At 49.3% G+C, this 12,842-nt stretch overlaps 1 protein-coding gene across 1 annotated transcript; it reads right to left on the bottom strand.

Moving 5' to 3' along the window:
• Nucleotides 1-781: 781 nt before the first annotated feature.
• Nucleotides 782-12,707, bottom strand: ILKAP (ILK associated serine/threonine phosphatase). The gene is made up of 12 exons (XM_064666913.1): nt 12,563-12,707; nt 11,935-12,000; nt 11,471-11,527; nt 10,305-10,430; nt 9,317-9,443; nt 8,270-8,376; nt 7,693-7,786; nt 5,876-5,963; nt 4,528-4,649; nt 2,682-2,801; nt 1,288-1,369; nt 782-1,098 (listed from the first exon to the last, which is right to left on the bottom strand). The coding sequence occupies exons 1-12, from the start codon at nt 12,603-12,605 to the stop codon at nt 958-960; spliced, it is 1,173 nt and encodes a 390-aa protein (XP_064522983.1). The 5' UTR covers nt 12,606-12,707; the 3' UTR covers nt 782-957.
• Nucleotides 12,708-12,842: the final 135 nt, after the last annotated feature.

Here is a 12,842-nt window from a genome sequence, read left to right as displayed (position 1 = left end):
CATGGGAGAGCTACATAATCAGAAATTTAGGTGCTTTGGTCCAATCCATTTAGCTTTCATTCTGTCATTTGGTCTTAAGCCAAATTTTCTCTGGAAAACAGCACACTGTCTTGCAGCAACAGCTGGTAGAGGCACTGGGTCAGGATCAGATACTGGACATTTATTAGCAACAAGTACCTAAAACCTGAGATGCAGGCTCTGTGCTTGTCTGTGCTACCTGAGGAGCAGGCCTGTAGCTCAGCTGCCTGGCAGGTCTATTTGCTGAAAACACTTTTCCCAAAAAATATCACAAGCAAACTCCAGCCACGTTTTCCATATCAGCATTGGGGTAAAACTCTCAAAACGTTCTGCAAGCAGAGGGCAGGTACACTGCTGCTCTGCAAACAGTGTTTGTGTCCCTCAGCTGCAGGTAACCTCACAGCCCAGCTTCAGAGTCAAAAGATTTCCTTCCCAGCACAAAGATGACAGCTCACACCACACCCCAAGCTGATGGCTACAGTACCAACAGTCTGTACAGTACAGTCTGCCCAGGAGCTCCTACAGAGCCCTAAGAATTCAGGACTCTCCCAGAACCTTGCTCAAGGAAATGGACAGCAGAACTGCCCCGTTTCAAACAGCTGGCAGAGCTCATGCTCCCAGATGCCTCTTGCTTACACCCCTGCCAAATGGGTTTACTGTGGTTGCCAAGACATTCACAGAGGGCTGACAGGAGCTGTCTGCATAGGCTGACCCACATTGGCAGCCACTTAGCAAACCTTGCTAGCTAAGTGAGCTAAGACTATTAGAAAAAACCCCAACTTTATTTACACTGAAGAGCAGGACCCTCCCTCCCTCGGCCACATATGCACACGGACAGACCTCTCCCTCTCCTCTCATGCGCCGCAGCTTATCCCTCAGTGCTCTGTCCGGAGCAGCAGCTCATCCCTCAGTGCTCCATCCGGACCAGCAGCTCATCCCTCAGTGCTCTATCCGGACCACCATGACCGTGACGTTGTCGGCCGAGCCCCGCTGCACTGCCTTGTTGGCCAGTCTGTTACACGCGGCTTCGTATCGAGCGTCTGCTTCTAGCTTCCCTTCTCTCATCTGGATGCTCTTATCCTGTTCAGACAAGGAAACGTGACACTGACTGCCCCCAGCAAAGGCAGGTACAAGCAGATTGTATTTTCCAAGCTTGGGGAAGCAAAACAAACACAGGCAATGTCGGGAATAAAGGAGGATATGCTGGTAGGAGTCTGTGTGATGCCCCCTGCACTGCCAAACCCAGCCCCCAGGTTGCATTCTCCTCACCTCCAGGCAGGACACAATGAAGTTCACAGCTTCTTCTGGTGTAAAGACTTTAAAGAGGCCATCACATGCTATCAGAATAAACCTGGAAATCAAGTGGAGACAGGTTCCAAGGCTGAATCTTTGGCTCCCCGGCTACAGCAAAATCCCTCCAATTTATTTTATGAACATCCACACTCCAATGCAAAGGAAAGATACCATAAAGCTTATCTGAAAATCCTTCAGAACCTACTATTCATGGAGCTGAGGGAATTCAAAATACAGGGCAAAGAGCCAGGTAATGAATGTGTGACCTAGATCAGGACACCCTGGCAGTCCTACCAACACCAGCGGGATCACATCCAACACCCTGCTGGAAAGCTCCATTGTTTCTCTAAGAACTGCTTCTTTCCTTTGAGTCCCTTTCATTCACATATTTTCCCTGTGAAGCCACTAATGCAAGGAAACAGAGAAACACAGCTTAATCCTTTGTGTGCATCGCTTTAAAGCCTTTACATTTCTACACTTCTGAGGTATGTGATAATTTAAATACATAAATTCAAAAGAAAAGCAAGCAGCAGAACTGTGATGGGAAAACTGACAAACAGTATTGCCACGGGCTGCATAAGGTTGAAGGGATACAAAGCCCAAGGCAAGGACAGCATCCTAGGAGGGATCCTAGGATGGGGGAGACAGCCCACTGTGCACTACTCCCTGCCTGCACATGGAACTGTATTAACCAGGAGCCATAACCAGAATCACCAGACAAGGAAAACTACAACCAACCCACAGAGGTGGTCAGCCTGCACACAGCTCTGAAGACATCATTTCAGAGCCTGATACTCAGGGTATCTTTAGAAATATTTTAGTGGATCCCTTGATATGGAACTCTAATCCCAGAAAAAGCAGCAGTACTGGGTTACACTCTCACCTCTGAGACATAGTGACACGAATGCTCACTGCAATTTGTCACTGCCAATCATACTGTGGAAAAGTACCTCAAACCTTCAGATATCAGAGCTAAATGTGATGGTATTTATGGGCACTACAGCTGCTAGAAACAACTCTTGGACAGGATGGACTTCTGAGAACTCAAGTGTTAACCAACTGCTTGAACACTGCTGTGTGAACTTAGAGCACAAAGAACATCTAAGGCTCATGTATGCTAGTGACTGCTATGAGGCTGGTTCCTCCAACAGGAGCCTTCACAGTATCTTGGCAGAGCAGCAGCATTATCCCACTGTACTGATAAGGAACACGAGCAGAGAGACATCAGCAGTAAGAGCATCCTCTAATTCTGGGGATCAGTCTGAAGTGCCTTGGCCCCAACAGCAGAGCAAACAGGGTTGTGCAGCTTGTGGTACTTGTGCTGAGCAGAGCTGGGACTCAGCCAACCCCCAGTGCATGGGCAGCTTTACCTGTCGTTGTGTGTGAGTTGGCAGCGTTTGATATCTGGCACAGAGATAACACCGCAGCGTTTGTACTGGCCGTCCCCAATGGAGCGGGAGACCTCCAGCACTCCCAGCACTCTTCCGTCCCTGCACAGGGAAAGAAAACACTGAAAGCCCTCCCCACATATGTGTATTTTGCTGCACTGCCTGATGGGGACACTTCATGGTGCGTTCAGCTGCCTCATACAGATAGTGACCCACCTCCCCAGCAAGTTCAAATCTTCCCTTCAAAGTCTCCTTCCCTTTCTGCATGTTTGTGTGAAGCTCTGGGAAACGAGTGATGAGGTGGAAATGAAGTCAGGAGACTTCAAGGCTGTTTTCTGTCTCTCTGTTTTAACTCAAGTCCTGCTTAGCCTAGAAAGCAGAGTTATATGTGAGCTGAACTCCCAGAGGCATATACAGAGATTACTTTTTGGCAAGATATCTAGCGAACTGCACTTCTGTAGAAGCACAGAGTGACAGAGGCAAGAGCAGATTTGAGACAGCAGCCCCCCCTGTGCCCTGCCTATCAGGACACCAAACCCTACAGACTGGCTCGGCTGTGGGCAGTTCCCAGGAGTGAAAACCATGGCATGTTCTCCTGATCACTTGGCCTTTAGCATCAACCACTTCTGTGAAACCCAAGTTACAATCCTCCTTAGGAATCAGGCCTGGTTTGCTAAACTTTTTTAATTAACCCAAGTTGCCAATAGAAACAGCTTCCCACACTTCACCTTTCCAACAACCTAGCATCTTCTCCCCAAATGGCTCTTCTGTGCCCTCTGGGAATACACAAGCTCATTCATCTCATAGTCCAAGCAGCCCCGCTTGAGATAAAAGTAAGAAGCAAGGCACGTCACAGAGAAGAGATCTGATGGTCACACATTTTGTGACTTATCTCTTGGGTCCAAAATATTGAACTACAAGCAGTGGGAGAGGCTCCCAGGCAGTCAGGACCAGTTCTGAAAAAAGCTAACAGACACTAGGCCATCTCTTTGCTGTGTGCAAAGATAGATCAGTGCTAAGCACAAGCAGCAGTGTGTGCTCTCCAGAGATAAGGGGAATAAAGTGCTCCAGACACGGTAGCTTGACAGAATTGAGCCCACCCCTCCCCACCCCAGGGGGCATTCTGCCTCCACAGGCAGGACAATACTTCACCTGCACTGAATCTTCTCTTTGTAAGGATGCCATTAAATCAAGAAACAGCCTTCAAAGAAGGGAGAGAACCCAGCCAGGGAAATCAGACATGGCTGCTGTGTTTGGCAACAGCTCCCCAAAGAGCCCAAACTCCTATTTGCACAGGAACATTAGGGTTCTCACTCCAGAAACCTCCCTCCTACTGTAAGACAGCCTCAGGGCGTCAGCTAACCTCAGGGGAGCAACACCAACTGACATTGAGGGCTTCTCATGCCCTCCATCCCCCCTCTCACAGGGCTGCTGAGAGCAGTCATGCTGCAGGCAAGGCAATGAATTCTGTTCAGCATCACAGTGTGCAGAAAGCACTAACTTCTTCAGCAATACAGTCCAGGTCTGTAGGTCCAAGTCTGTAGGTGAAGCTTAAGCATGTCCATGCTGGTATCCCACTGCCAGGCTTTCACAGGGGTCTTGCCTTGGCCATCATAAGCCTCTGGAAAACCAGCCCCCATCAACCAACTCCAACCACCAAGTCCTTACACACCTCAGGCACCACTGTGCCTCCCACAGGCAGCAACAAATTCTCTCCAGGCTCTCACTAGCATGCATACTGGGCTCAGGAAACTCCCACAACCCAGTGCTCAGGCCTAGTATTAGGCCAGGGTTTAGTTTTGCTCACTTACACCCTTCAGGCACTTACCTGACATTGCCCCCAGCTTTCTGTATCCGCATACGTTCCTCATATTGGGTGGGATTGTGCTCTTTACTGAGGCTTAAGGCTGTGTGTTTCTGACTCTCTTCATTGTAACGACACAGAATCGCCTGTGCTGACAAAAGACCATCATAAGTAAACAACAATACAACGGCAGCAACAACGACTGGAGAGAAGGCCCCAAGTTGTAGTGAATGGGGCTACATTGGGTTAGTGGTGTTCCTCAGGGTTCAGTCCACCATGGGAGGTGCTGTTCAGTACTTCCATCAGTGACCTCGATGCAAGAGTTGAACGTACCACCAGCAAGTTTGCTGATGACAAACTGGGAGTGCTGTTGACTCTGGAGAGACAACAGGCTTTGCAGAGGGATCTGGATAGATCCAGACCAGGTAGCTGTCAGTGGCATGAAATTTAACAAGTCCAAGTGCCAGATTTTGTGCCCAAAACCAAGTGACGCTGAGCACAAGTATAAACTGGGAAAGGAACAGCTGGGAAGCACCCCTGCAGAAAGGATCTGGGGATCCTGGTTGGCAGCAGCTCAGTAGGAACCAGTGGTAGCCAGGAAGGCAAAAGGCATCCTGGAGGCATCTCACATGGCACAGCCAGCAGGGCAGGAGAAGGGATGGTCCCACTGTGCTCAGCACTAGTGTGGCCTCACCTGGAGCCCTGTGTGCCAGGGTGGGCCCCATCATCAAAGATGATGTGAAGGTACTTGAATGTGTCCAGAGAAGGACAACCATGCTGGTGCCAGGGCTGGAAGACGTGTCCTGGGAGGAGGCTGAGGGCTCTGGGTTTGTCTGGTTTGGAGAGAAGGAGGCTGAGGGGCGACCTCATCACTCTCTGCAGCCTCCTGAGGAGGGGACGTGGAGAGGGAGGTGCTGATCTGATGGGAATGGCTCAAAGCTGTGCCAGGGGAGGCTCAGACTGGACATTACAGAGCAAATAATCAAATACTGCAACAGGATTCCTGGAGAGGTGGTTGATGCCCCCAGACTGTCAGTGTTCCAGAGGCATCTGGACAATGCTGTAACTTTAGGACAGCCCTGAACTGGTCAGGCAGTGGATCAGATGATTGTCCACTTCCAACTGAAATATGCTGTTCTAGATACTGTGAGATATTTAGCACCATCAAGAGAGAGCTCCTACACACAGTTGTTTTACACTATGGGAGACAACACAGAAGTACCCTGTACCCACTCAAAACAAGATGCTTTGTAGGAACAGCTGGGGAGCTCATGGCAACTGGGACATCCCACACAAATACCTCATCCTTAAGGGCAAATAAAGCTCTGTATGGAACAAAGATGCCAGCAGTGGGCTTCTCCATTCTGCTTACCCGGCTGTCCCCGAGGTTGGCTATGTAGAGAACATTGTCGACAGCTAAGACACAAGTAGCTGTGGAGCCATCCTTCCAAGCTGGCTTCCTGAAGGGAACAAAAATAAGATAACTAAGGGGAAATAAAGCTTCTTGAAGAAGTTAGTCACAGAGTGCTCCTGGGCACAGAGTGCCAACACGCAGCAGTCAGGCAGCACAAGCCCCCAGCAGCTGCCTGCAAGCAGGGTGGTAAACAGCAAACTGGACAAGGACAGCAGAACTGCACAGAGCACTGACTTCTGAGTGCACAGCCAATGCCCAGGTGCTGTAATACTGCCAGACACAGCACCCACCCCAACCCCTCCTCACACTCAGCTCCCAGGAAACCTCATCTGTGAGCAGAACAGGCTCAGCTCTGATGACTGCCCAGGACCTATAGCATCACAAGCAAACAAGCACCCCATGCTCCTCCTTGGGAGGCTCCTTTGCAGCAAAAGGAAGGCACAGTCAGCCCTGCAGCAGAGCTGCCTTCTTTTTTGCTTACATTTGCCTTCCTTTTTTAACAGTACCTCTGCCCCCCCACCTCACCTCAACAGCAACACCACTCACTCATTTGCTCTCCTGGTATTTCACTTGCTGTAGTTAAGCTTTTATCTCTAGAGCTCTAGGTAAAATGAGAAGCATTTCTTAGATTACAGCTGCCAGACTAGTCTTCCCCACAAAGAAGCCCAGCCATGATGCCACTCTTCACTGAAATCAGCTTTGGGAGACTGATTTCCAGATATATTTTATCCAGTTTCTCCTAATTTGAAGGTGTGAATGAAGAATGAAAATGATTCATTTAATCGTCAATACAACTATCACTAGTGATCCTTTGTAGTGCCTTTGCCACAAGTCACGTTTCTGACCAGAGGCTGGTTTGGGAATGATGCTATTGTAACAGACTCAAGGAAGCTTCCTTTTGCCTGGTCAAACTTGCTGTTCTGATTAGGCTTAAGAGACCGAGCCAGTCTGCGATTTACTTTAAACTGAAAGTTTTCATGGAATCTCGGAATCAAATGCATCAACAGTCTCTCCATCAGTGATAGGGGTATCACTATGAAATAACAGTAGTAAAAAAGCCCAAACAAACAAAAAACCTGCAAATGTGGATAGGATTGGTAACAAAGTGACTGTATTTTAAATACAATCTATGTCTTCCCTAGTCCACACAACTGGTGTGTCAGTTCAGGGCAGACTGAGAGGTCAGGGTGCCTGGCACTGCACACCCAGCAGTGAGGCAGGCTGGCATTTACCCCACAGAGGGACATTCTTCATCAACATCCCTGTTTTCAAAAGAGTTCAAGAAAGCAAGACAAACTTACATTGGGAGAGCTAGGTCTTTCAATACAGTGCATTAAAAGCCACCTCAGAGATGTGCTCCAGCCTGGCAAACAAAGCTCTAAAGAAAGCTGCACTCAGTGGCCTCTAAGATCCCATCTTAGGCAAGTCAACTGGGACAAGTCAATTTAGCAACATGGCAAGTCTTTAAAAAGAAGGCAAACAAGATGCCCTGGTAAGGACAGAGGTGGACATGTTTTGCTTCCTTCCTTCACCGTGAATGTGTATTTTAGTCTAAGGGGTCCTATAGACCACTTACCACAGAGTAAGACCAGAACATGCTGTGATCTAATTCTAGCAAGCACTCAGCTGGCAGAGTCACAGCCTGACACAGTGGAGCTGTGTGGAGTTTTGCCAAAGCACAGACACGACTCAAGGTTTCCTCTGCCCTGCTCATAACTCAGACCTTGGAGATGCACACTAAGAAATACAAACACACAGAAGGCATTTGCACTTACTGGCTGGATGCCTGTTTTAGAAACTCTTCATCTGTGTGTTTGAAGGCGTCCAAAAGGCATCTCTTCACAGTTTTCTCCACGCTGACCACCTCACCTGCCAGACAGAGAAAACGGCAACTAAGCTCCAACCAAAACATATCTGACCTATCCCAGTCCATCCCTTTGCTCATCCAACACTCAGTGGACCTCAGTGCATCTCTCAGACCCTGTGCAGAGCAGCTGGGGCACATCCTGGGCTCACCCTACCAGAAGTCTGTGCAGTAGCGTGTACGGAGTTTATGACATGAACCTCTCCACCAGAGGAGTATTTTCACACGTGAAGTGGCACTGCTAAAACTGGCAACAGCACATCTCACACTCACTTAGCAGTTCACAATGGGCTACTTGCACCCTTGTGCCAAAAAGGCTTCTAGCCCTCTTCCCTGAGAGGCAGTGCAGTGTTGCAAGCCCACCGGGAACGAGGGATGGGAAATACAGAACTACACCCAAAAACATCAGTTTCCGTACCCACTGCCACAATGTGGCACCTCAAAAAGGGATGCTTGTCCTACAACAGCCCTTATTCCATTCCTCTCACCTTTAGGAAATTTCTTAATCAGGTTTTGGTGCAGATTCTGTGCTGCAAATTTTGAGGCTCGGACTCCCCCATGGCCATCAAAAACAGCGAAATATGAGACACGGGTGCTGTGAGGAAACAAAAAGTAGCAGAAAGAGGCTAAGAAAGGCCATTAGCCAGAGGGTGGGATTGAGAACATTCCTCTCCATAACATTCCTCTGTGTCAGCCAGATCAAATAAAGCCTGCTCTCCAAGGCACTAATGTAGCAGGTCTGAGTTCACATTTACATGGTTTACATGGTCTAGCACTGAGCTGAGAACTTGCTTGTAATTTTCCACTCCGCAAAAAAATGAAGGGCAGAAGAGCATATAGATCACAACTTGGCATAAAAGCAGAGAAACATTTCACCTCAAGGACACTGCAACTCCCCAGCACTACAGACATCTACAGTCTAACCAATCCTACAGTACCTGCCTAAACTTGTTCCACCTACGCTACAGACAAGAAACTCAGAACCCTCAGCACACAGAGCTCTTGAGACAGTATTTGTTCAGAAGCTAAGTCCAATATCAGGGTGATGTTTGAGAACATTCCTTTAAATACACACACTCCCATTTAAACACACTTAGATGTGTTACTTTGCTTGGAGGTTTAAACTTTTCAAATGAGAGACTTCTGACGTCCACCTTCTCTTCTTCCAGCATTCTCCATTGCCACAGTTTGAGCTTTACACATTTATAAGCCCTCAGGCAAGGCCTGATTACTTATAATGTATTTGCTATAATACATTATACTTATAATATATATATTTCTTATGTATATATAATATACATACTTACAATATGTACATTACTATAATGTATTTGTTTACACTAGCCCTGTGGATTGCCTGGCAACACAGCCAGCGATGATTCATCGCGGGTCTCCCAGTAACAAACCACACACCACAACACAGGCAGGGCTAGTGCCTGCTCAAAGCAAAAAGGATCATCTCATGGGCTTAGCTGAAGCAAGCTGGAGCACCCTCACCCCCATGATGGCTGTTCTGGCAGTTGGGGCCCACTTACATTTGGGAGGGCAGAGGCCGGCATTCCTCGGTGATATCATTCAAGATGACATGTGCATCCTGCATGTCTTCTCTCTCACCTTTTCTCTCTGCCACGTAACCCTTCAGTCCAAGAACATCCACTGATCCTAAAGGGGGACAAAGCAGACACGTGCACGCAAATCAAACTCCTCCGTCTCCTCAGCTAAGGCTAAAAAATCAGGACATTCTCAGCTTTCAGAACCCTGTCCTGGCACTGCAGTCCTCATAGTGCAAAAACAAATCTGGCATTTTATTTTGTAACATGGGTTTTTGCATGCCCCCAGGGTCAGCAGCTCTAAAAGCAGCTAATTTTGGCAGGCAGCTGCAGCCAAGCAGGACTGCTGGGCATCAGACAGAGCTCTTACCAAACAGGGGTGGGGGACAGGGTGGGCAGGAGAAGCATGTGGCACTGAACCTGCAGATTAAGTAGAACACCCTCTTTAAAGAGGGTGCTAAGGACAGGAAATCCAGGTCTGCTGTTCCTAGAACACGTCCTTTCCTTTGCACACTGGAACACATCTTACTCCCAAAGCCACAACACAGCAGACAGGCACTTAAATCAAAGGCCCTGTATGAATCAAGCCTCTCTCTCTCCCTCTCTGGCTTCCTTAGCAGTCAGTAGGGAGATTTGTGGATGTGGCAAAAGAAACTGGTGTGGCTCTAGCCTTCCAGAGGTTCCACACCCAATCTCCCTCTTGGCAGCACAGGCACTTATCCTGCCAGTGCTGAGGTGCCTGCTGCTCAGCTTCTCCTACTTCAGCAGGGATGGTAGGGAGGCCCAGGTGAAAAAGGCAGAGAGTACCAGGAAGCTTGAGCAGCTTCCACAGAGCCCTGCAGCAGTTTGTTCCCTACAAGAGACTGAAAGGGCAAGCGGACTGAAGAACCAAAGTTTAGCTTTGTTCTGGACTTACTCAGCCCAATGCTAAAAGTACAAATTGAGTACATTCGTTTTCAAATTGTCTGAAAACCTTTACAAACTTTCTTTTCCACAAGTTCTTCCCTGCCATTCTTCTCTTCATCCTCCTCCAAGGACTTTCTCTTCTGCCCTTTCTCTTGGCTCCCTGCTGATGAGACTTGCTCAGTAGCACTGGAGGCTGAAAGAAAGCAAAAATGCAGGTGGCTGAAGCATTCCAGCTCTGTTTTACTTGCATAAATTCAGCAGCAAGTCCTTTTATACCAAGCACTCAGGGGTGCAGGCTCACACACTTACACAGCATTAAGTGCCCAGAACAAGAACCCTAACCAACCACAAATGCACACACAGAGCTTCCCTCAGTGTGTACAACCCATGGCACACATTGCTGCCCAGCCCAGGGAGTGCTGATTTTACCACTTCACGCCGTGTGACTCCACCTCAGACACAGGACAGCTGTGTTTGTCTGGCAGACTCTTTGATTCTCCCCAACAACTCACAGGTTGGTTTTTTTCTTAGCTACCCGCCTTTTTTCGCGGTTAATTGCTCAAGAAGTTAACAATTCAGGTTGGAATACTTCTAATTTATTTATTATTGTTATTATTTTTCGCTATAAACTCTGCCCACAACAACGCAAAGAAACATTTTATTACTCTGAATGTGCATATTTGTTAGGTGGTTCAAAAGACAGGTTACAAATTAAAGCTAGCAAGTGAAACCTGACTCCCATGATGTCAGAACTCTGGCCTTTTCTTTCTGAAGATTTAGTCTCACACAGTATAGTGAATTAGCTTGCCTCCTCCCAGATGAAAGCAAACACATGGCTGCATGCAGAAAGCCTTGATAGAGCAGGAGTCTGGGTTTGAAGCCGTTTTCAGCAAGGAACAAGGAGGCAGCCTGTGCCCACAGGAGAAATGTAGCCAGGGCAATGGCAGCAGCAGGGTACACACATACCTTCCCTCCCAAAACAGGGAGCTTTCAGACAGACAATGGGGGGGTCCCCAAAGGACAGGGATGTACTTCTGGAAACAGGCCTAACTTTACTTTTTCAGAGCCAGAATCCTGATTTAAACAACTGGGGCACAAACAGATTGCCACGACCAGTGTCAGCTGACCCGGACACCAGGTTAACTTGCTGTGTGTCCAACACAACAGGCTGCACCGTGGGCTTTCCTGAGAAGGGTGGCTCAGCAGAGGCTGGTGAGTGACACAGCTCCTTACCTGGGTCACCACTGCTGGCTGGTGGGAGATCATCAAAGAGCAAAGAGCCTCCTTTTCCTGGAGCACAAGAAAAAGGCAAAAAGAACCTTTGTCTCTTTGAGGGAACAATGCTCCATATATGTCCCTCCTGAGGTACACAAATTATGGCAGTTTACCAAAGCGAGCCAAACTTCTACTTGTCTCACTGGATGGTCAGGCAAACCTAGGCCTGATATTTAACAAATGTAAGCATTTGTTTCAGGGAACGTTTCTATGAAACGTTTTACAGAATACGTGTGGAACATCTATAACACCCCGGTTTTAAAACCATACAGGATGCAGCTGGTCTGCACACCAGTACTGATAACCCCACTGTCTTAAGCCTGTTTGACAAACAACAGGGTTTACACAGGTTTCATCTCAAAGAGATGCTGGTGCAGAAAACATGGAAAGCCAAAGTAATGGCAGGAACAGAGCACCCATACCTGAGTCGGCACTGCTGGATGGTGGGAGATCCTCAAAGAGCAGAGGCCCTTTCTGGACATCTTTCCCTGCGAGGCACCAGGGCAGAGTCAGGACCCATTGCAGGCACTTTGGGGGTGGTTTTTGGAAGGACTGCCCCCCCCCCCCCAGCGAGCACAGGTGGGGTAAACCAGGAGAGCCTGGGCTACCTTTTTCCCATCTCAAATTTGACAGCTGCTACACAAGGAAAACAACCTTAGCCTGGGGCTAAGATGAACTTTTGTCTAGAAAACAGCCTTTTTTTTTTTTTTTTTTTTTTGCTAGCAATCCACTGAGCTCATCTTAACGCTCGTCAGCAGCACAGGGAAGGAAAAGGCTCCAACACGGTCTAAACCGCAGGGGACCGAGTTCCAAGTGAAAAGAAAACCACCAAAAAAACTCAAACCCTGCAATTTCTCCAGTGATATTTAACCCACCCCCTCACCCTCCCCTTCGCCCCTCAGGCTCCCCGCAGGAGTCCCGTTACCCAGGGCCGAGCTGCAGCAGGCCCGGCGGGGCCCGCGGCCTGTCAGGCCGTGCCCAGGCGCGGCCACGGGCCGGGTCCGGGCAGGGCCGGAGGGCAGCGCGGCCCCGCGCGGGTCGCGGCCTCACCCGCGGCGCCGCCGGGCTCGGGCAGGTCCCCGAACAGATCCATCGCCGCCGCTCCCGCCGCCGCCAAAGCCCCGCGGCGCCGATCGGCGCCCGCTCCGGCGCCGGAAGTGGGCGCGCGGCGCGGCGGGGCGGGAGCGGAAGGGACGTCACGGGCCCCGCCCACGGCGCGCGCGCGCGCCAGAGGCCGCTGCGGGGCCGCAGCGCGGGGGCCGAGCCGCCGGTCAGAGCTGCCGGTCAGAGCTGCCGTGCTGCCGGTCGGTGCCGCCGGTCAGAGCTGCCG

This window comes from Pseudopipra pipra, chromosome 10, assembly GCF_036250125.1.
Source record: "Pseudopipra pipra isolate bDixPip1 chromosome 10, bDixPip1.hap1, whole genome shotgun sequence".
NCBI classification, from domain to species: Eukaryota; Metazoa; Chordata; class Aves; order Passeriformes; family Pipridae; genus Pseudopipra; species Pseudopipra pipra.
Note: the sequence above shows the minus strand (reverse complement) of the source record. Positions and strands in the feature narration are given on the sequence as shown.